This window comes from Microtus oregoni, unplaced genomic scaffold, assembly GCF_018167655.1.
Source record: "Microtus oregoni isolate MIOR12 unplaced genomic scaffold, Mior012 000002F_ref0000024, whole genome shotgun sequence".
In the NCBI taxonomy this organism is placed as follows: Eukaryota; Metazoa; Chordata; class Mammalia; order Rodentia; family Cricetidae; genus Microtus; species Microtus oregoni.
The window spans coordinates 44749369-44769938 of NW_024543061.1; the positions used below are offsets into that span (position 1 = coordinate 44749369).

At 37.7% G+C, this 20570-nt stretch overlaps 1 protein-coding gene across 4 annotated transcripts in view; it reads left to right on the forward strand.

Moving 5' to 3' along the window:
* Chl1 (cell adhesion molecule L1 like) overlaps positions 1 to 20570 on the forward strand; it is a 208503-nt gene that overhangs the window by 148981 nt on the left and 38952 nt on the right. For 3 of the 4 annotated variants that reach the window (XM_041633393.1, XM_041633376.1, XM_041633366.1), the window contains 5 exons: positions 716 to 886; positions 1838 to 1885; positions 4349 to 4469; positions 9180 to 9364; positions 15674 to 15805. In XM_041633393.1, coding sequence (XP_041489327.1) covers positions 716 to 886; positions 1838 to 1885; positions 4349 to 4469; positions 9180 to 9364; positions 15674 to 15805 — 657 coding nt within the window. The remainder of the gene's footprint in view (positions 1 to 715; positions 887 to 1837; positions 1886 to 4348; positions 4470 to 9179; positions 9365 to 15673; positions 15806 to 20570) is intronic. The other variant, XM_041633384.1, reaches the window with a different exon arrangement.

Below are 20570 nucleotides of genomic sequence, written 5' to 3' on the forward strand. Positions count from 1 at the left end.
GAGTTGAAGTGACTTGGGGTAGTTGCTTGTTAGTATGACAGTTTTAACTTAGTTCTACCTGATAAAATCAATGACCTACAAAACATTCAGTATCATCCTGTGTCCAATCTTTCAAAATGCTTTGGTGGTTCCTGAAGCTTCCCTCTTCTTACAAAGACTGTTATGTCCTATGCTTTCTAATGGCCTTCTGAGTGTTGATGTTACATAGGAAAATCATATTTATAGAGCAGCCCGAGGAGAGTAAGTGAAGCTACACTTGGCTGCAGTCGAGATTTGTAGCCTTCACTCACCCTAGAAGTACACAGCTGCACCCCAGTGCAGAGGGATTAGTGGCTGAAACATCACTTTTCAGAGAAATGTCATCCTGATGAAACAAAAGTAATAATTGATTGTTATTAAAACTCAACAGTTTTCAGATATGCATAGCAAAGTTAGAGATCAATTGGTAATGAGAGAGGGAACATTCAGACTGCTGGTGTATCTGTGAGATTCTCGACCTTCCAAAGATTTCATTGTTACATATTTTTATCTGTTTGCCTGCTCACTGCTCTTTTATTAAGACCAGACTGCAGAAAAATAGGAAGAACAGACAAAGGACATCACAGCCACATATAAATCGTATGAAAGAAAATAGAAATGTAAATGTCTAGTGCACATTATGAGGAGGGGCAGCCCATTTCAGTGGCAAGGTTTTATTTATTTATTTTCCTTGCAGAGTTGGAACACATTGAACAAGATGAAAGAGTATACATGAGCCAAAAGGGAGATCTGTATTTTGCAAACGTGGAAGAAAAAGACAGTCGAAATGATTACTGTTGCTTTGCTGCATTTCCAAAATTAAGGACGATTGTACAAAAAATGCCAATGAAACTAACTGTGAACAGTTGTAAGTCTGAATAATTTATTCTTCCTTTACTTGTGCTGAATGCAAATATGTATACGATTTCATTCTTCTCTCCGAAGGCGTTTAAAGCCGGGTCTGTATTTTCCGTCATTGTTTCATTTAACTCCAGAGACTTCATACAGATGATCAGAACATCTGCAGCTGAAAATCCACAGTAGCTCTGTCTCTGGCAGCCAGAAAATCAAATCTCAATTCACAGTACAAATGTGTTTCATTTGATGTCTGCAGGATCAACTCATTTTCAGTGAGCATAAAGCACATCTCAGGCATGGGCTCACTGTGACCTTGGATAAATCAGCAGGCTGAAAATGAAGGAGACAAAAAATGAGTCAAAAGAAAATCACCATTTATATTTCTTATCTCATCAAGCTTTTTCTTTGTCCTTCTCAAATTGACAAAGTTATCTGAATTGATTTTCTGTTTCCTACTTGGATCTGCAAATGCATGTCCAAGTTCCCAAAAGGGGAGAAGTAATTAGTGAGAGATGAAGTGGTAAGATTCAAAGGCAGAGAATAACCCCAGCAGCTTCCTGGCTGAGTAATTGGCTCTGGAGGAGCAGAAGGTTGGCATGACCACTTCATTGTCTAATTTGGTCCAAGATTATTCCATTATCTTATGTATATATGATATGTGGGGTCTTCTCTGTGATGCTTTTCAGTAGCCTGAAGTCTCTGTGGGAGAATTAACACTTGTCTCTTCACAACTTCAAGTTTAAGCTCCATAAATACACAAACATATATATGTGCATATATGTGTGTATGTACATATATAATGTATATATGTGTATTTTGAGACAGTATGCAAATGGGCATAGCTGTACTTCATTTCATAATTTTCCCTAAATAAATGCATGACTTTGACTTTTCATACTTTATTGATGTCAGCATCGAACATTCTGTTTGTATTAGTTTCTTCCATTTTTTTTTATTTCAGTAAAGCATGCTAATGATTCAAGTTCATCCACAGAAATTAGTCCCAAGGGTAAGTCATTCATGTGAAGCATTTTTGCTTTTATTTTTGCCTTTAGTTATTCATTGTCATTTCAGTTTGAATTTTTTCTTTATTTACTCAAAGAGTTTTCTAGAAGCAATGCTAATATTTCTATAAAGTAACTCTTTAGTATAGAAAGTTCTGTAGTTCACTGTGCTTTAGAATTTAGGAAAGGGATATATGTGTGTGTGTGTGTGTGTGTGTGTGTATGTGTTTATGTGTGTGTGTAGTTATATATGTGTGTTTTATCTTTACAAGTAACTTATAATTATATATTATTAACATATACATTTGTATATATAGTTTTAGGTATAGATATAATATATATATTTATGTGTGCATAAATATGTATATAAAATGGTGTATAACTTTGGATCTTTTAAGAGCTCACAAAAGTCAAGGAAGGTTGATAACTTTACAAAAGGAAATAAAAATAAATGGTTAATATCAAGAAAAGAAGAGAAATACTGGATTTAGAAAAGTTAAATGAATTAATTTTACTTGTCATACTTATTAGAGAAGTTGATAAACAAACCTCTACATACTCTAATTCTGTGAAGGAATGCAGTTTTCAACATATTTTCAATTCTCTTGTCTATGGAACCTTTTAAATTTTGTTAATATTTTTGTTAAACATCTATCAGAACTAGAATTGTATCTAAGATGCTTGAGTTATAACCTGAATTATATAGTCGAATTGTTTTCTTCATTACAACCACATAGACGAATGAAATAGATACCACTATATAATGTAGACTAGAGGCTTCGCTTAGATTTCTAATATACTGGTGATGTCATCAGAAGTGCATATGGCTCCTCTTGGGGTGCCATTTCAGGAGTTCTGACTCATCCCCAATATCATTCTTTGGCATTAGTAATCTGAATATGTATCCTCAAGCACATAAAAGAATATTGCATATAGTACAAATTCAAAAATGATTTCTAAGGAAATGCAAAGTAGACTGCACAGGGCTCATTATATCTTCTGATAGAAGGTCAGTCAGTATTTATTGTCTTTCCACAAAAGATAAAGGCACATTGGCAATGACTATGAAAAACAATTTATGTTCACATTTGGAAGCGATATCAAAATGTAGTGTAAATGAAGTATCCTAATTTACTTTTTTTTTTTTTTGACCATTCAGAATAAGCTTTATTAGGAGAGTTTCAGGACCACAGGAGAGCAGTAAGACAGACAGTACATCATATCAGTGATAGGGTCTTTTTTTAATTTTTTTTTTATTATTAAAAATTTCCACCTCCTTCCCACCTCCCATTTCCCTCCCCCTCCCCTAATCCCCTCCCCCTTCCTCTCCAGTCCAAAGAGCAGTCAGGGTTCCCTGCCCTGTGGGAAGTCCAAGGTCCTCCCCCCTCCATCCAGGTCTAAGAAGGTGAGCATCCAAACAGGCTAGGCTCCCACAAAGCCAGTACATGTGGTAGGATCAAAGCCCAGTGCCATTGTCCTTGGCTTCTCAGTCAGCCCTCATTGTCTGCCATGTTCATAGAGTCCGGTTTGATCCCATGCTTTTTCAGTTCCAGTCCAGCTGGCCTTGGTGAGCTCCCAATAGATCAGCCTTGCCTTCTCAGTGGGTGGGCGCACCCCTTGTAGTTCTGACTTCCTTGCTCATGTTCTCCCTCCTTCAGCTCCTCATTTGGGCCTTGGGAACTCAGTCCAGCGCTCTAATATGGGTCTCTGTCTCTATCTCCATCCATCGCCAGGTGAAGGTTCTATGGTGATATGCAAGATATTCATCAGTATGGCTATAGAAAAGGGCCATTTCAAGCTCCCTCTCCTCAGCTGCCCAAGGAACAAGCTGGGGAATTTACTTTTATATTTTAAAATTACTAAGAAAAAAAAAATAAAACTTTCCAAACTCTACTTAGTGGATACACTTACAATGATTTATTTCTTAAAACAGTATGTATCCTTGAGGATCTGACTAGAAAGAATTTCCTGAAGAGCTAAATAAAAATTTGTTGATGCTTGGTGTCTACTCAAGTCAAGTTTCCTCAGTCTGAATTCTCAATGAAACACTTCAGGAAACTTTTTTGTTTGTTTGTTTGTTTGTTTGTTTTGCAATCTTAGTACTTAGAATAAGAAATTCAATAGACATACATAATCGTCAAAATGGCAAGGTATGGTCAGATTATAGAATACAAAGTCAGACTATAATTAGCTTGAGGGTGTCTTCAAGAAATTGTCTTGAATAAGTATTCAATTTCTGAACAGAAACTTGTAGTATACATTGTGAAGATTTTAAAAAATTAGTAAAGAAATTGAGAGACACATGCTTACTTGGATACTTTTTGAATGAGAGAATGTATTTAAGAAGAAGCACACCAATATGTACACTTAAAACAATGTGAAGTCATGCTTTAAGAACAAACTAGAACCATAGAATTTTACTACATTTGTTATAGAGAGAATTGACTCTTCAATTTTTTCTTTTCCAGCAAATTCAATCAAACAAAGGAAACCCAAACTTCTGTTGCCTCCTGCTCAGAGAGGCAGTTCATCCACAATGATTGTCCTCAAAGGGGATACCCTGTTGCTTGAGTGTTTTGCAGAAGGCCTGTGAGTACCCTGGCCTCTGCCAGCCCTCTTCCATATAGTGTTTTAAAGACTGCAAAACAAAGACCTTTGCTGCATGCCTGTTCTTAAGTTACTACTTTTAAAAATATAAACCCTCTTCCTGTTTCTCTGGGGAAACAAATTTTTGCTTCCTTATACAAACTTCAGGCTACAGTTGAAATTGACTTATAAGTACCCTTTTTTATGATGGGATGCAGGGATCAAAAAAAAAAAAACGTTCGTGAAGTAGATGCTTTATTGCTGACCTTAGAGTATGTGTATTAGTATTCACCCCATCTGCCCTTAAGCCCTTAAGCCCTGTATTTTCTGTCATCTCTATTCTCTTGCCAGACTCTGGTTTACAGGGGCTAGCTCCACTGTTACAGTACTTGGGGAGGGGTCACAACCTGTGCGCTAAGCCAGGTCCAGCTATTTATCCTCAATAAACCCATTATAAGAGTTAAATTTATAGAGGAAAACAGAAACGAATTCTTCAATGTGCCCATATTTTGAAGAAAGAAAAAGGGATCTGAAGACCCCTCCTGCGTCTGTCTTCTGATCCTGAAGTGATACTCAAGTTTAAATGGAGTTCTAAGGATGTGCACATTGAAGAAATCCCAGCAAGGTGTGGTCCCACATACCACTGACTCATCAGTCATTGTCTGAACTTCAATCTCATCCTGTAATGTGTTACAGCAAGTTGTTAGAACTGTCAGTCTTCCAAGAGAGAGACGTTCCTCCTCTGGCTAGCCTCTTTTCCTTCTCCCAGCATGAGATTCCTGGAGAAATTCCCATTTCTTTGAGGTCCATTGATTCATTGGTTTGAAAGTCTTATTAGAATCTCTTTCATTTCTGCCAGACCATTACACTACTCTCTTTTTTAATTTCCAAAGTCCTCTATTTTTATTTCCCCTTTTGTGTTTTGTGCAAAAGCAGGTCCAGGTCACTAACGTTAGGGGAATAGCACATCAAAAAATGGTTGCCTTCCTCATATTTCCAAGATCCGAGCCCTGTATCAGGTCTTCCACCAAAGTCCTAAGGGTTGACATGTTGTCGTCTCCTAAAATCATTGCCTAAACTGAGCGACGATTGTACATTTATGTGATTGGTGCCATGGTCATGTGAGTTTGCCTGTTTCTACAAGTATTCCCGCTGATGTAAAAGTCTCCCATTATGAATGCTGTAGATAAAGGCATTTCATCTTTCACTTTATTAATTTGAAATTCAAATCATTTTCAAGTAATGAAAATCTCTTTAATCAGCTAGGATTTGAGATATATTAAATTGTGTTACATTAATTAGTTATTGAAAGTAAAAGTGAAAAATAAAATCCACCTTTGTTCATAATTCAGTGTAAAATCTGAATGACTTGTTTCAAGTCAGATTGTGAAGCAAAAGGAACTATTTTAATTATTGTACAACTTCTACAGACTTTGCACATTCTTCTTTCCTTCCAGGTTACTTACAAGCCTTAAGTCCCCAGTGTTGACTGATAAATTATTTCAATATGTTCTCATATGACTTCTATGGAAAATGTTTGGTGTCGGTGTGGCTTTTTAAGGTTTATTTTAATTTTACTTGCATGAGTATTTTGACTGCAAGTCTGTCTGCACACTACATGTGTCCAGTGCCCAGAGAGGAAAGAAAAGACAGTAGTAGTGTTTCAGAGGTGGTGAACCACTACATGGATGCTGGGAATTCAAGCCAGGTCATCTGCCAGGACAGAAGTGCTCCTACCTGCTAAGCCTGTCTCTGGCCCTGCTCTGTGAGAAGGTCAAAGCCCTGCTCTATGAGAAGGTCAAAGCCTTCCCATCTGCTGTAACTTGTGGCTATCCACCTGGTGCCAGCATCTATTTGGTGTGCTAGAAATTAAATGCTTTCAGGCTTTGTCACGGTTCAGGCTAACTCAGAGTCAGGCAAAGCTGTAGAGACTTATACCCCTCATCTCCCGCCAAGCTATCATTTACTTCCTGAGGTGTTTGGCATCTGTTCAGCTCATCCTCCACTCACAGAAACATTACTCCTGGGTGCCTTGTAGAGACTGGAGTGTTGGAAATGCACACATGAAAAGAACATGGATATTTAAAGAGTTGTTTGCCTTTGCAACCTGAAGATCCTTGATACTTGGTCATAGGAAGGGGATCTTCCCCTCTTCACTGGTTTGAGTTGGGCTATTCATTCTGTTTGATCTTCTGAATAAAGATAATATTATTAAAAAGTTTTTGAAGGATATAATATATATCTCAAGGAAGTTTAACATCACATGTATTTGAGAGTAACAAAAGTACAAATCTCTAATCATTGTGGCACATGCATCACACACACACACACACACACACACACATCATACCAAATATTGATATTAATTGAATCAGGGAAGCTTTCAGAGACATACACATTTTGGAAAGCTTAGAGTTTATGGATCCCTGGAGTTGGGGAAGAGTTAAATGATATTTTGACTCTTATTAGGAGAAGACGGTGTTCACAACTTAGTGTTAGTGGGGAAGAACTTGCTGTTTTAATAATTCACATTCACACTGTGTGAAATAAAAGCAGACTCCTCATGAATTTAAAACACATATGATATCTGTGTCTCCTACATGTTTAATCAAGAATCAGAAGAAAAGTTGCCCACATAAGAACTGGCATAAATATTTAAAGTTATGAAATAATGTATGGTGGTGTGCCAAAAAAGTATTAAACAATACTTTTCCCTCAACCTATCCTTGTTCTGATTCTGTCAGCAAATGTTCTTTAAAAATAAAGCCAGCCAACAAAAGAAATCCAGAATTTTCAAGAAGAAAACAGGAATTCTTCTAGCTGTATAAACCATGCTTACTTGTAATATCATGTTGCTCTGATTTAAAATCATTTAATTTGATTGTATGAAGTGAACAGTGTTAGACAGGTGATTCTTTTCAAGAACAGAAGTAAAGGAAGAATTTGAGAAAAATGAGATCCTGCATTGCTAAAACATAGACTCATGAAAATTTGTTTGGGAGGAACTGTGGTCTAGGGCAGTCTGTCACTTGGCAGATTGCCATTTTGACAGATGGTATAAAAAGCAAGCAGGTAGGAAACTTGGACTCTGAGTACTGCTTGGTGGTATGATCTCTAGAATTCAACAACTAACCAATAGACTCCCACATGTATCTATCTGTCTGCAATGACCATTTCCTGAGGAAATCTGCCATGTGCTACGTACGTGGTCAAAAAGTGAGTTGTTGTTTCAAGCCTGTGGGGTTAATTTCTTTGGCCTTGAGAGAAGAAAATACCAGATGTTTGTAGAAAGAACACCATCTTTACCTCCAATGTAGTGTTCCTAATAATTGAGTTATTTTATCCATTTTCTTTGTGAACAAGTAATTTAAAATAACCAAAACAATTTGAAACAATAATCATTGGGGCTTGAGATATAGTTAAGTAGTTAAGATCACTGGCTTTTCTTACCGATGACCTGATTTAATTCCCAGGATTCACATGGTCATTCACAATTATCTGTAGCTCCTGGTCTAGTAGATCCAATGCCCTCTTCTGGCTCCCATGGTCACCGGATGTGTATGTAGTGCACATACATACATGCAGACAAAACAGAAGCATAAAATTATAATAAATAAATCTTGGAAATTATTATTTATTTGGTGCTACAAACATATGTTAAGAAGGAAGAATTTCTTTGAAAAGCAGAAATCAAATAGAAATAACCAAGAAAAATGTTAGCTTTGAATCTGATAAATGTTAGTTGCTTAGCTTCTTGGCACTTCTCTTTGATGCTGATAAAATGATAGAAGTAAGACAGCTCACCCTTAGAGAGTTCTCAGAGCAGTAACTAGTAACCAGGAATAAGGCAAATAACAGAATTAGGTGTTTTCCAATCTTGTAGAAGGAAAAAACAAAGTTGTACCCACTTATATTTGGTTATCAGTGACATTTTAAAGTCAAGGTCTCATAGAATGTCACTTTTCCATCCTTCATTTTTAGAAGAGATCATTCCACAAACTGCTTGGCTTGGCCCGTGCTCCTGTTTCCCTTCATTGTAAGAGAGAGAAAGGTGTTGGCATGTGACAAGGTTATCCCTGTCTTTTGTTTGGCTTGTGTTTGTTTTGATCTACTGTGCCCATCTCCCCAATGCTTCTGAATTAGGGAGATTCCGAGTTCTTGTCTCCTTCCCTCTGTTCCCCTCAGAGCAGGAAAGCAAGGTCTGTGCTGTTCCCTCCAAGCTGCCAAGAATGAAAGAACTGATCCTCCATCCAGCCCACGCATTTGGCTCCACTCCCAACCACTTTCGCCAAAATTGGCTTCATTAGGATTCAAGGGGAAATTGTGGTTTTCCTTTGCTGGCTGTTGGAGACTATTGTGCCATGTTGTTGAGAGTCACACAGGGAAGGGGAATCTCTTGATGCCCGACCATAGGGAGAATGTCACACTTGAGAAGTGTCTTCAGTTATTCGTTTCATATCCAGCTTCATTGCTTCAGCACTCAGGTGGAGTTAGCTCACTTAAGAGCAGGGATGAGATTACTAGGGAGTCGTCCACTAAGGGAGCTTCTGATGAAACATGCCTGTTCAACGCCCTGCTTCCCATATTGGTGCGTCCTCTAGTGAAGCTGATAAGACACAGTGATTATGTAAGGCAACACAGTTATAGGTGTGCCCTGAGGAATTGTTTGTAGTTGGTATTTACTTATCTGTGCATTTATTTTACTTCTTGCAGACCAACTCCACAGGTTGAGTGGAGCAAACTGGGTAGCGAATTACCAAAGGGAAGAGAAACAAAAGAAAATTATGGGAAGACTTTGAAGATAGAAAACATCTCCTACCACGACAAAGGAAATTATCGCTGTATAGCTAACAACTTCTTGGGGAAAGCCAGTCATGATTTTCATATCATAGTACAAGGTATGTTCTCCATTAAGATTTAAATTTCTGCTTCGAAGAGATGAATAAGTGTACACAATTCACAGACCTTTCCCTCAACAGTTTATGGATTAAAGTTGATCATTAGTTTAGGGTTTTAGTTGTAGTGTGGGCACTGATTATCGCTATACTTAATTAATCAGGCTTATAATTTATCTCCACAAACCGTATGGAAGGCACAAATGTTAAGTAGAGAGCTAATGTTAGGGGCTGAACATACATTACTTCCACGGTCTGTTTAAACGGTCATTAAATCTACCCTCTTGTAAGTTTTTATTGCATGGAATAATTTTTATTATAATGTGCACATGATGCTCATAAATGAGGTCATGATCATGAAGTCAAATATTATAGAAAGGACCCTGGAAGGTGGTTTGGACTGCTTCCTAATCTTGTCACTCAGCCCCCTTGCCCATGATCACTGAGCTCCATTTATCTATTCCTCAAGTTCTTTGTCAAAGAAATGATGACTGTAGATGAATTGTCTTTGTGTTATCCTTATTCCAGCATTTTGCATGTGTACCCTGGTATTCAGTATATCACTTCCAGAGAAATATAAAGAGACAAATGCAAATACTAATTGTTTATCAAATAGTACCAAAATGCATTGCTTTCATCTTCTGCACATAAATAACTGAACTATTTATTGAATAATTGAGATTTTCTGTTATTTGTTGTAATTAAGAATAAGTAGGGGATGATGACATCATTCTCATGAAGTAACCATAGAAATTAGAAATCCAGGCCTGCCTGTGGTGCAGGAGCAGAGGCTGCATGATCCTGCTGTGATTTGATTAACACCGACTGCTTCCCGTGGGTGGGGTCACACCTAGGGTTTCCCTCTGTGGTTTCCTGAACTGAATTGATCAGAGGAATGGAGTAGACACGACACTGTAATTTTGTACTTATTTAGTGCTGTGTTGGCTTACGTAAGGAAGAAAATCATCTCTGCCAGGCTATCTGTTTGTGAACTGTAACTTCCAGGTTTCCATTAATGCTCTGATAAAGTTCACCCTTTAAAGCTTCGTTTTAAAGTTCAAGGAGCACGTCACTAATGGTCTTTTCCCCCTAATTACTGGAAAAGCAGAGACTAAGCACAGATTCCACTCACAAGCAAATGTTACAATCATTGACCGAGCCATGCATCTGTTTGGACTAACACAATTTGCTAACACCTATACTGTTTTCTTAGTTAAGGTGAGAAAAAGAAAAATAAAAAATAAAAATAATAAAAAAGGAAATTATTTATTTATTTTTGGTACAATGGAGGAAAACCTGTATAGGAGAGAACCTAGAGTTAAACATTAACATCAACATCTGTCCACAATAATAGATGTCTCTGACAATAAATTATTCAGAAAGATACTCAGCAAAAGTATGAAAAACATGCCCATACATTTAAGGATGTTTTGACACTGTATATAAGGTGACACTGTATATAATGTGGTGATATCTTGTAATGGGGCTATTCCCTAGCCCCTAGTCCTTCTATGGTTCTCTCTCTCTCTCTCTCTCTCTCTCTCTCTCTACCTCTCTCTCTCTCCTCTCTCTCAAACAAGACATACATAATTATTAGCTGCTCTACTCTGAGTTGCTGACTGTTAGAAATCCTTCCAGATGGCTGCTGCGTTGCTACGGTAGCTGAATATTTTAACAATCTGGCCTCAGTTTTCTTGACTATTAAGACCAAAGCTTTCAAAAGAATTGCAAATGTTGCAAAAAATATCATACCAGCAAAATTAATTATACAACTTAAAAGGTTGACTATATATATAGGGTTCTTGAACAAATTAACTTCACTATTTTAAAAACAGTTATTAGTGATGCTGAGTTGTAAATATTGTTTTTATGAGGAATATTGAATCATTATGCTTTTGTGTGAAAATACTAAATGTACACTCAGACGCCTGTTTCAGCTTCTCCTTATACCTGCATGGGAACAGTGAACCGTCTTCAAGAAGAATGTTCTAGAAGTACTTTCTGCCCTAAAGCAAGAAAACAGTAACTATAATGTACACGAATCATCAAGGGAGACGAGTTCACCTTTATTACATTTTCTGTTGTCTCTTTTCTCTGCATCTTTCTTTTCATTCTTTTATTTAGAAACCCAAATTAAATCAGGACTGTCATGGGGGGAAGCAGTACTACCGTCTACTTGGAGGCTCCAGCCCATTTTGACAATGTCTTGTGTGGCTATCAGAAGCATAGTTTTTCTTTTCTGTTTGTGATTTTTTTTCCCCTGGTCTGAAACTCAAATTCTGTGAGCTTGTACTTTAAACTACAGCAGTCTAAATATGTAATCAGATTGCAAGTCAAATGCCTTCTTTTGCATGAGAAAAACAGCTGTGATGTCCTAATTAGATGTCACCATATTTTCCGGGAACCTACAATGTGGATTATGGCTATGCAATAGCAATAGGTGTAATAAGGGCCTGTGAAATGGCCCAGTGAGTAAAGAGGATTGCAGCAAACCTGAATTATGTCTCAGGATGGTACACAAAGATGAAAGGAGAGAATTGACTCTATACAGCTGTCTGTCACAGGTACACTGTTGTGTGAACACACACTCAAATAATAATAATAATAATAATAATAATAAAAATAATAATAATAATAATAATAAAGAAAAAGATACATAGGAATGTCACATGACATTATGTTGCCCACTATGGAATCGTTTGAGACTGTTGAATTTTAGAAATATAACATGAATCATTTTTGCACATCTGTTCAATCCTTAATTCTATCCAAAGTGCCCTGCAATGTCTATATGATGCCATGAACTGAAACTCAGTCCAGTCATTGATACCATGAACAATAGCTTATTTTGAATTAACAATTTTCTTTCATAAGAAGTTGGTGGAATGCTTACCTAATGGACACAAAGCCCTTGGTTCAATCCCAAGCACACATAAATTGGCGCTGGTGGTGCACCCCTATGTTCCCAGCACTTGGGATGTAAAGGCAAGAGAATCAACAGCTAAAGGTCATCCTTAGCAAACAGAGGCCTACTTGGTATACACAAGACATTGTCCCATGAAAATCAAGAATATAAATATCAAGTAGACAACTGTGATTAAAAGTTTTACTAAGAAAATGTCTACTATATTACTTGTTTCACAGATATCAAGTTTCCAGTTTTGTTTGTTGGTTGGTCTCATGATAAACATTGTTACTTTCTCAAAATCTTGTCAGAATTCTAGCATTGGCATCTCTGTTTTGGACACCATAAACTGAGTTTATCATTTTGTATTGTTTTACAATCATGACAAACTGGGTGCACTTTTTATCAGCTACCACATATCTCAGGCATGTGAACAAAAGAATGGGATCCTGTGGCTTCTTCCCCCAAATGTCAGGTTTACCTGTCATTTCCTTTGTGTTTCGTCTCTCCTGTCATCGCCTTGAGTAGATCTTACCCATCCCACTGGTGTGTGATTTGAGTTTCGGTAAACTTCTGCTGGTCCTCTGGCCTTGTATCTCAGCTACCCTGAGTTTCTAATCAAGCTACAGGCCGACAATAATGTCTTTTGTGAAGCAAGTAGTAGTATGTTAATTAAATCTATGTCATGGAAGAGTGAATGACCAGACAGCAAGGATTATTTTCCACCTAAGGGACTTTAGGGTTTTTTTTTTTTTCTTATGTCTTTTCCACAGAAGTCTTTAGATATTTATCAAGTTCTACTTAAAAGCTCACCCTACACATCTTTTCTTAGCGAGACATTGTGCCAAATCAGGAAGAAACAAAACAGCAAGCTTCAGCCCTGGTTCTCCAGAGGTCACCAGTCTGAGGACAATCACTGCTGACATCAGTACCGAACTACTGAATATTCCACCAGTGAAGTCAACAGTGAGAGTCTCAGCCTAGTCTGGATGTCAAGCAGTCATAGATGTTTTAAATCTTAAGTTTCATGCCAATGTTTACATCTGTTTGAACCAGTAGCTTAAGGGAAAAAAAGAGAGAGAAACTTCTACAGAAATGTGGAAGTGTTTTTAAATCCTATGAAGAATGGGCCAGGTTAATGTATAGTAACGATTCTAACCAACTACGAAATGTTTGAAACCTCCTGAGTGAGTTGATAGATATGGGGTTGGCGACAAGGTGGTAATGCAAAGACTCATCTGGACCACTGAACTGATCTTGATTCCTAGTTATATATGTAGGATAGCAGTGGATAAGAACCTGCCTCAAGAGCTTCCCCTCTCTCTGCTTTCCCCAGAGGCTTTGTTCTGAGATCTATGACGTGGCAGGAACAGGAAATTAAGAATCTTTCATTGATGACCCTGAAAAAAAATTAGATGAATTCTCCAAAGCTCAGCATTATTTCCTTAAGGTCAAAGGTTAGATGAGGTTATGCCTCACCTCTTTATTTGATCCTAACAGTAATATATCTTTACACACACACACAAAGGTTATTGAAATTCTTAGGATGAGGCTAGTGATTAGAAAATTGATATTTATTATACAGTGGGAATGGAAGAATATTTTCATTATTTTTATTTTTACACACTTGTAAAGGAAAAGTCATCATTTCTACTATGAACACAATGGCTTGCATGTTCTTCAGGCTTTGCCTGTAACTTGCACATGTTGAAATTTGTTATTGTTATATAAAAGGAGCAAGAAAAAATTAAAAGGAAAGAGCCTAGAAAGATTTCTCAATGGTCAGGAACTCATGATGCCCTTCCAGAGGAACTAAGTTTGGTTTCCAACATGCATGTTGAACTGACATTCACCAATATCCATACACCCTACACATAAATAAAAATCTTAAAAATAATAATGTCATCAAGGCACTCTTCCCTTCAGAAGTGACCTACAGTTCTAATTTAGTCCATTGTACTTTGTGCTAAATGCCTCAATATTTGTAGATATATATTTGTTAAAAACAGATGTTTAACATGGAAATTAACAGTTGAGCCCACATCCTGTGAGGAGACTGTAAAGGCATGTCTCTTGCTTACACATAGATCTGCCAAAATTCTTTGTATGCATGTTTTCTTTTTTAGGAATTTGGGTCCCACCCCCCTGTGAAATCCCCTTTCCTTCCTTTACTAAAAAAAAATTTGAAAGATACTTTCCTTTTATACATGTGCATATTTTTAAACAGTTTCCTTTTTGAATCAAGGCAGAAATCCACAGTACTTGGGGGGAAATGACCAAGCTAAAGTCGATGGGAATTACTACATCAAAGTTTTATCAAGCCACTTCTGAGAATAATTATCAACCTTGCACGTAGGTCTGGAGCAATGGCTCAGTATTTAAGTGCAATAGCTTCATTTTCAGTGGTCCCAGAAGTAGGTCCCAGCATCAACATGGTAGCTGACAACTGTCAGTAATTTCAACCAAGGGGTCTGATACCTTCTTCTGGCCTCTATGGGCACCAGGCATCCAAGAAAGTGGTACATAGCCACACATGCAGGCAAAACACCAATAACAACAACAACGACAACAATAATAATAATGATGATGATAATAATCCATGAACACTTCAAGTCTTGTATTCACTGCTGGCATGGGGCTGTTCTGAAAGTGACAACATATGACAGTAATGTTTGAACTGAAGACACTTGTCTTGCTTTGTTCTGATACTCCAATCTGATTTACACTTCTGAAGGTTTATGTATCAAAAGATGGAGATCATTTATTTCTGTTTTTCCTGCTTTTTTTCAAAAGAAAAACAGGCAAATGTTCGTATCAAGTTCCATCTCTGCTCCTTTGCAAGGAGAACATCTTTAGCAAATTATGTTTTCCAAGTTGATAAGTTATGGAATTTGGTATAGATAAAATATGTAAATACTTGTCAATAATCAAGGAACAGGGTTTTTTTTGAAAATGTTATTGTTATTTGAAAAGCTCTCCAAGAGTATTTCTTTCATATCACCATTTTCAGCTACCTTGTTGCAACTTGAGTCCTAAGCCAGTCCTAAATGAGTTACCATCTGCTTAGTCCTTCCGCCTGTTTCTGTAAGTGAAATATATACTTGAGGAGCTAAAGCGGCTGTGTATTTTTAGTATGTTGATCTATTTACATGTTCAGAATGTAATGTAAGTACACACACACACACACACACAGAGAGAGAGAGAGAGAGAGAGAGAGAGAGAGAGAGAGAGAGAGAGAGACCTTAATACGCCCACCTTGCTTTGCAGAACTAAACCAAAAGAGCGGCTGTGGACTACTTTGTGGTGTCTGCCCTCTGCTGCTGCATGGTGGAAATGCAGTCCTGTTACAAAGGTTGGCTCTTTGGCTGTGGAGACACTTTCTGAAAATCTCTTTGTTTTGTGTTCAGAGCCTCCACGCTGGAAAAAGAAACCTCAGAGTGCAGTGTACAGCACAGGAAGCAGTGGTATCTTGTTGTGTGAAGCGGAAGGAGAACCTCAACCCACGATCAAATGGAGAGTCAATGGCTTCCCAATTGAAAGTGAGTTAAAAACAAACTAAAAAAAATTAAGATCTGAGAGTGACAGTGTGGGGAAGACAGCAATCGGATGGGACGGTATATCAACAGACAGTTCTGTGCTTTGTGAAATATACCAGAAGGTGTGTATTAGAGTAATACAGCAATCAGATGGGACGGTATATCAACAGACAGTTCTGTGCTGTATGGAGTATACCAGAAAGGTGTGTATTAGAGCAATACATCGTGAAAAAAATCAGCAAGTTCTTCTTTATGAGCAATGTGATGGATGGGAACCAACACAGTGAAGAGGCATGGAGAGTGTTTATGCACACACTAACATAATTATAGATATGATATATATATATATATATATAGTAATGACCCAATGACTGAATTAGAAAAAGGCCTAACAACAAACAACACTTGCTCCTGACCGTGAGAAAGAATGATAGAGTAACCTAGTGGAGGAAAGCATAAGTTGGAAGTTAAAGCTTCTTGCACCCAAGCAACATCCCCATCCCGGGCGCTGCCCCTGCCGCATACAACCTTTAGTCACACATTGCCTCCATGCTGTGGGCAGGAAACATGTGAAACCTGATAGTCTACGTGACCCAACAGCTCCCGAACTCCTGATAACTCCAGAAGAGCCCTTTGAGTCTGGTCCACATTCTGTGGGCCATGGAAAGATGGGAGAGGAGCAAGGTTAAAAGTCCAGTCTCCTCACTGAATCAGTCTCAAAGCTCCTAAGCTTTTAATTTGTACCCAGTACTGAGGCTATTGTGAAGGTATTTGTTCAGGTAGGAGGACAGAACCTGTATTATGTGTTATGTTCTGGTTGAGTAGCTCCATGGAGAAAAAGAATATTAAATGCAGGTATATGGCTTTCCTTATTCCTTTGTCCTGGTCCCCCATTTTAGGCCAACTTCCTTGTGGTTTACAAACCTATGTCCTTTCTGGGCTATGACCCATTCCAGTCCTGTGGCCTTGAGCTGATCAATGAACTCCCTAAGCTTAGGTTTCTCAAGGTGCAGAATGGAAGCAATAGTGGTGTTTGTAGGAGATAAATTTGTCAGCTATCTATGGTCGTGATATATCTGCAGAGGTCTCTGATGGTTTATGAACTCTGGAGCCACACTGTCTGTGTTTGCATGGCCATCCTAACGTTTACTAGCTGTGTGACAAAAATGTGACTTACCCTCTCAAAACCTGTTTCTTCATAAGCAAAACAGAGATGAAAATAGCTGTGACCTGTGGGTTCATTACGTGGCTTTATGGGTATAAGAGTATATAGTTTGAGAGATGAGGAATGTAAGGAAGCCAGCTGTCATCAGCAGTCTGAGTGCTTTGGAGTGGAGAGGTGAGTAAATGAAAGGACTCTCAAGGCATGTGTGTCTGGAAAAGGAGAAGGAAACAGTTCAGAGTGGCCAAAGTTCAGGGCATAAGGAAGAAGCATGGTGAAATCATTCAGCAGATGAAGGCATCTGAGCATGGGAAATGACAAGGCCAGACTGGGGTCTTGGGATTCTATCGATGACAGATGGGCAATCATAGAGATTTGAGTGGAAGAGTTTGAGTGGGGAGTGTTATGTTTGATTTGTTTGTGAAGGACCGGAGTCTGATCTGAGGTTCCCTCCACATGCCACACAAGTAATTTACCACTGAGCTATATCCTGCCTCTTGTAAATTATGTGTAAAAGGAATTTTCTGGTCTCTGGATGAAGCCTTTACCTCTACGACTGCAAAAAAGGTGAAAGACACGGAGGCCTCAGGCTAGACATTTTTCATAGCAGTTAGGTAGTGGGTGTTTCTGAAGTACAGCCAATGCATTTGTTAGCGGATGAAATGAGAATAATTATATTCACAGGTAATTATATTCATAGGAAGTACTGAAAGCAGTGGTGGGCAAAGTGTGCCATTGCCACAGCTCTTGAGCACAGCTTTCTTCCATTAATGCAATAGGATCACTGCATGATGATGGTTGGGCTGATAGAAGGATTGGAAATATCTTTGGACTTATACTTTCAGAAACTCATGTTCCTTATGAGTTTTATTTCAGAATTAATTCAAGTGAATTCAGTGGTTATAACCTTTCACACAGAGATGGCATCCAGTATTTCTGAGAGAACCTTGGGAAAACAGACTTCTTTGTTCTTCTCTTTTCAAAGGCAATGACCAAGGTTCAATAAAACTAGAGGATTTACTTGGGGACACAACACAAGTAAACTCATGGCCAAAGCTAAACTGAGAAAAGATTGAATTTGAATGGAGTGTTCTCCAACCTTATTGTCTTATTCTCGTTGATCTTATGGAAGAGATTAATCTAGAAAGAATTCTGGGATTGTATTGGGACTAGTATATTTTAGTAGATACCATTAAACATTACATTTTCTTTAGACTTTAGAACAATTACCTGTTGACAATGTGTGGTATACTGTGAAGTTTCCATATACATTCTCAGGAGAGCTGAGCAAGGGTTAGTTGTTCTTTCATCTAAACATAAAGATTTGGTCTTAATTCTTCTTTTCCAATGCTGTGTTGATTCAAAGCTGCCCTTGGGGCCCATGATATAAGGGGGAACACAGGGATGACAAGATTAACTCTGCCAGCCTATGTAATAACAGAGGAATAAAGGAAGAGATCAGAAACGTAATCTCTCATGGTGTCCTTTACGATTTCTGTCATGCAGAACCTAGAAAGGCTATATATCTCGTTGATCCTGAAGAAGTAGCTGATAAATTGCTTCAGTGGTTTATGTTAGCTTTCTGATGTTGCTGCAACAAATTTCCAGAAGTTTGTTCTCCTGAACCAATACAATTTTCCTGTTGTATAAGTCTGGAAGTTAGGAGTTCTCTACAAGACTCTCTGCAAGGAAATCAAAGTCTCTCTCCTAATTCCCTCTTCCCCTTTACCCCATCTCAGTGTTTCTATCTCCATTTCTCTCCAGTTATTACAGGCTGCCTGCATTCTTCACATAGGGCTCTCTTTCTCAATCTTCACAGTTGACATTATTGTGACAATGGCCATTTTCTCATGGTCATGCTTTTCTGTTTTTATAACCAGACAAGAGTTGCTTTTCAATAAGCAATGTAGTTACATGGGACCCACCAGAATAACAGCATAACTGCTCTATCTCAAAGTTGTCAGCCTTATTCACATCTGGGTGTTTTTTTTTTTCTAGTTGAAGCACATAGTTATAGTTCTGAGTAAAAATCAGGACCTAAATTTCTGTCTACTGACTGGAAATTTTCATGGAAAAATATGTCATCCTTTCTACTTATTTCAGATATTCCCACAAGTATTTACTCACAGGCTTCTTTGTGCTTGCTCTTTAGGTGTTAGTAATACATTCATACATCTGCACAGATGCAAAGAACGCAGCTGGACAAAGGAATGCATGTATTATGGTTCTAATGAGAAAAAAAGAATATATCAAAAAGTCTCCCAATATGTAGTAGATCTTGGTTCCCACACCATGAAGTTTAAAATAATTGTTGCTTTGTATAATGGAAATACGAGATAGAAAATATCTATTGATGTCAATTAAGCTAATTTTTTAAATTGTTGTCCCTCACCCAATAATTCCAGCACAAATGTTCTTCTTCCTCTCTGTTGTGTCAAAGCAAGAGTTTATTTAGAACTCAAGCTGTTGTCAGAAGCTGTAGGATACTCATTTTCTCTGAAAGTGATATTTCCGAGCCTTATAAATGTTGACAATTCAGGTAATGAGCAGAGGCAATTTCATAATGCATGGACTATACCCCGTGGGATATTTTGGCTCTTAATAAGTGCACAAGAACATTAGATGTGCTAATTTTCAACAGATAATTGCATTTTGGATCAATAGTAGTATGTTTTAATGTGTTTATAAAATTTATTAAAATATAATTGCATTATTTCCTTCTAATTTTTTGTTGGACATTTCCTTTGAAACTCACATCTGTTTTAATCACTATTGTTCTTTGGTCATTAGTGTTACATAAAAACACACACACACTTATGTGTGAACACACACATACACACAAGAAAAAACATAGAAATACAAGATATTGAATCTATTCAGTGCTTTCTGCATCAATATATTTCCAGGAATGACCTCTGATACAGTTATCTAATTATTCATTATTAATAAAATATCAGAAGTCAGATATTGGGGTAAGAACCTGAATGATCAGAGAAACGGCGGTAAGAACCTGAATGATCAGAGAAAGGGCCCAGTAGTGACCAGTGACCTCCTATCTTTTCTGTTCCTCCATTCAACTAGCCTGAGATCCTCTCTAAGTCCCGCCTTACTACTTTCTGTCTCTCTATCTGTCCTCTGTCCTCCAAAACCTCTATGAATAATTTTGGTCCGCTAGTGGCTAGCACCACCCTCTGATTCAAAGCAAACTTTATTGTCAGAATGCAATCAAAATATCACACAACATTTCTCCTTTTTTTGATAAATAAAAAGGCAAGGCTTTAACTCTAACAGTAAAACTATAAAAAAGAACAACTTTCAGGTAAGAATTATATTCACAATGTTCAGTCCACTTGCACTTGGGAAATTCTGAGAAAATCCTCCATTATCTAGCCTCTCTTCGCGAGTCCAAAGTTTTGTACCTAATTTACTTTTTATCCTAACTTATATTAACAACCCCACACCATCTTTTTATTTCTCTCAACTTTAAATACTTTACACTTCTTTTGTGAGTTTCTTTGCTGAATTTGGTAACAAAGAACACTATAACTGTGACTATCTAGTCTTCAACTTCATCAGTGACCTGAGAAAGATAAAATATTAGTGCAG